Genomic DNA, 2,500 nt, shown 5'->3' with positions numbered 1-2,500 from the left:
CTCTCTTTGACCCCTGAATCCTTCTCTCTTTGCCCCCTGAATCCTTCTCTCTTTGACCCCTGAATCCTTCTCTCTTTGACCCCTGAATCCTTCTCTCTTTGACCCCTGAATCCTTCTCTCTTTGACCCCTGAATCCTCCTCTCTTTGACCCCTGGATCCTTCTCTCTGTAGCCCCTGAATCCTTCTCTCTTTGACCCCTGAATCCTTCTCTCTTTGGCCCCTGAATCCTTCTCTCTTTGACCCCTGAATCCTTCTCTCTTTGCCCCCTGAATCCTTCTCTCTTTGACCACTGAATCCTTCTCTCTTCGACCCCTGAATCCTTCTCTCTTCGACCTCTGAATCCTTCTCTCTTTGACCCCTGAATCCTTCTCCCTTTGACCCCTGAATCCTTCTCTCTTTGACCCCTGAATCCTTCTCTCTTTGACCCCTGAATCCTTCTCTCTTTGACCCCTGAATCCTTCTCTCTTTGACCCCTGAATCCTTCTCTCTTTGACCCCTGAATCCTTCTCTCTTTGACCCCTGAATCCTTCTCTCTTTGTCCCCTGAATCCTTCTCTCTTTGACCCCTGAATCCTTCTCTCTTTGACCCCTGAATCCTTCTCTCTTTGACCCCTGAATCCTTCTCTCTTTGACCCCTGAATCCTTCTCTCTTTGACCCCTGAATCCTTCTCTCTTTGACCCCTGAATCCTTCTCTCTTTGACCCCTGAATCCTTCTCTCTTTGACCCCTGAATCCTTCTCTCTTTAACCCCTGAATCCTTCTCTCTTTGACCCCTGAATCCTTCTCTCTTTGACCCCTGAATCCTTCTCTCTTTGACCCCTGAATCCTTCTCTCTTTGACCCCTGAATCCTCCTCTCTTTGACCCCTGACCCTTGACCCCCCACAAACCGCACTCACTTGGCGAAGACGGCCCGATCTGAGCGCAGCATCTCCTTCGTGGTGAGGCCGTTGGTCCTGGGCATGGCTGACTTCCTGACCCTCTGCTTGCCCATCACGCTGATCACGAGGCTGCCCAGGTTTAGGTACTCCACCAGCTGTTGGGGTAGGGGGTAGGGGGTTAGAGTAGGGGGGTTGGGGTGTTGGTGGGTGGGGTGTAGGGAGGGTGGTTTGTGGGCGTAGGTAAGTGGAAGAGGATAAGTGTAAGTATACATATAAATATATACTTCTCTTTTACGTCAAATGGTAGGGAGGGTGGTTTGTGGGCGCAGATAAGTGGAAGAGAATAATTATACGTATATCTATCTATCTAACTATCTATCTATCTATCTATCTATCTATCTATCTATCTATCTATCTATCTATCTATCTATCTATCTATCTATCTATCTATCTATCTATCTATCTATATACTTCTCTCTCATGTGAAATATCTCGTATTCTCTCTCATGTGAAATATCTCGCATCATATTATAGTTACAGACGTGGGACTAATTTGACGAAAAAAAACTTTCGTTTGGAAGAGAACCGTTCCGACATCTTCCACGAGTTCGAAAACGTGTTTCACTTTCTAACTCATTTTCGAAACTTGTCGCCTCAACCACGAAACTTCTAACATGCCTACTACATTATTCCATATCTCCCCTAACCATACCAATTCATTCTAGAACAATCGCCCCAACGATCGATCAGATATACGACGATTAAAAAGGTCGACTTACCTGTCTCGTGGCGGGTGTGAAGGAATAGAGCTTCGCGTGGTTGAAGTCAGGGTTGGATGTGTCCGAAATCTTCTTGGTTTTTGTCGGTTCCTCGTCCAGGTAAACGGAGTAGGTGCAGTAAACATCCTGGAGGTAAAAGAGATATGAGGTGTGTACGTATTTTATGTATGTATTGTGAAAGTCATTCTGGGAAATAAGTTTTTTTTTCTGTGATTCTGTCTGTCTCTCTGTCTCTTTCTCTTTCTCTCTCTCTTTCTCTCTCTCTTTCTCTCTCTCTCTCTTCTCTTTCTCTCTCTTTCTTTCTTTCTTTCTCTCTCTCTCTCTCTCTCTCTCTCTCTCTCTCTCTCTCTTTTCATTTCTTTTTCATGAATGTGGATCTATATCGGTAACTGATTAATGAACAAAACCGTTACATGTGACTCATTTTCAACCATTCAGTTACAGGTCGAGTGAATTTCAGTTGACTAACAAATCCCTATTGATGACATTTTTCATATTACAGACATGAAGTAATATCGATCTAAATAATAAAAAAAAAAACATTTCTCTACAAAAACAACAAAAACATCGGTTAGAACAAACGTAACATTAAAAAAAAACAAATATAACATCAACAACGATAACATTCGCAATAACAACAAAGCAACAGTAGGTAAAATAACAGTAACAAAAATAGTACTAACAACAATAACAGTAAATATAATCACAAAAATAACACTAACAGCGACAATAACCCTAACAACAAAAACAACAGTAACAGTAACAACAACAGTAGCATTAATTAACAATTACAACACAAACAGCAGCAAAAAATAATAACAACTCTAACAACAGTTATAACAC

The 2,500-nt window shown here is 42.3% G+C and overlaps 1 protein-coding gene across 5 annotated transcripts in view; it reads right to left on the bottom strand.

Annotated features, from left to right (window-relative positions):
• Positions 1 to 2,500, bottom strand: part of LOC113808293 (kinesin-like protein KIF28) — a 31,955-nt gene that overhangs the window by 8,131 nt on the left and 21,324 nt on the right. For all 5 annotated transcript variants that reach the window (XR_011399510.1, XM_070137597.1, XM_070137596.1 and 2 more), the window contains 2 exons: positions 1,658 to 1,783; positions 897 to 1,033 (listed from right to left, as the gene is read on the bottom strand). Coding sequence is in view for 4 of the 5 variants with exons in the window: in XM_070137597.1 (XP_069993698.1) it covers positions 897 to 1,033; positions 1,658 to 1,783 (263 nt within the window). In the remaining variant the exon portion in view is untranslated. The remainder of the gene's footprint in view (positions 1 to 896; positions 1,034 to 1,657; positions 1,784 to 2,500) is intronic.

The sequence above is a fragment of the Penaeus vannamei genome, chromosome 23, assembly GCF_042767895.1.
Source record: "Penaeus vannamei isolate JL-2024 chromosome 23, ASM4276789v1, whole genome shotgun sequence".
Classification (NCBI taxonomy): domain Eukaryota; kingdom Metazoa; phylum Arthropoda; class Malacostraca; order Decapoda; family Penaeidae; genus Penaeus; species Penaeus vannamei.
The sequence above is the reverse complement of the archived record's forward strand: the minus strand, read 5'-3'. Positions and strand labels throughout refer to the sequence as shown.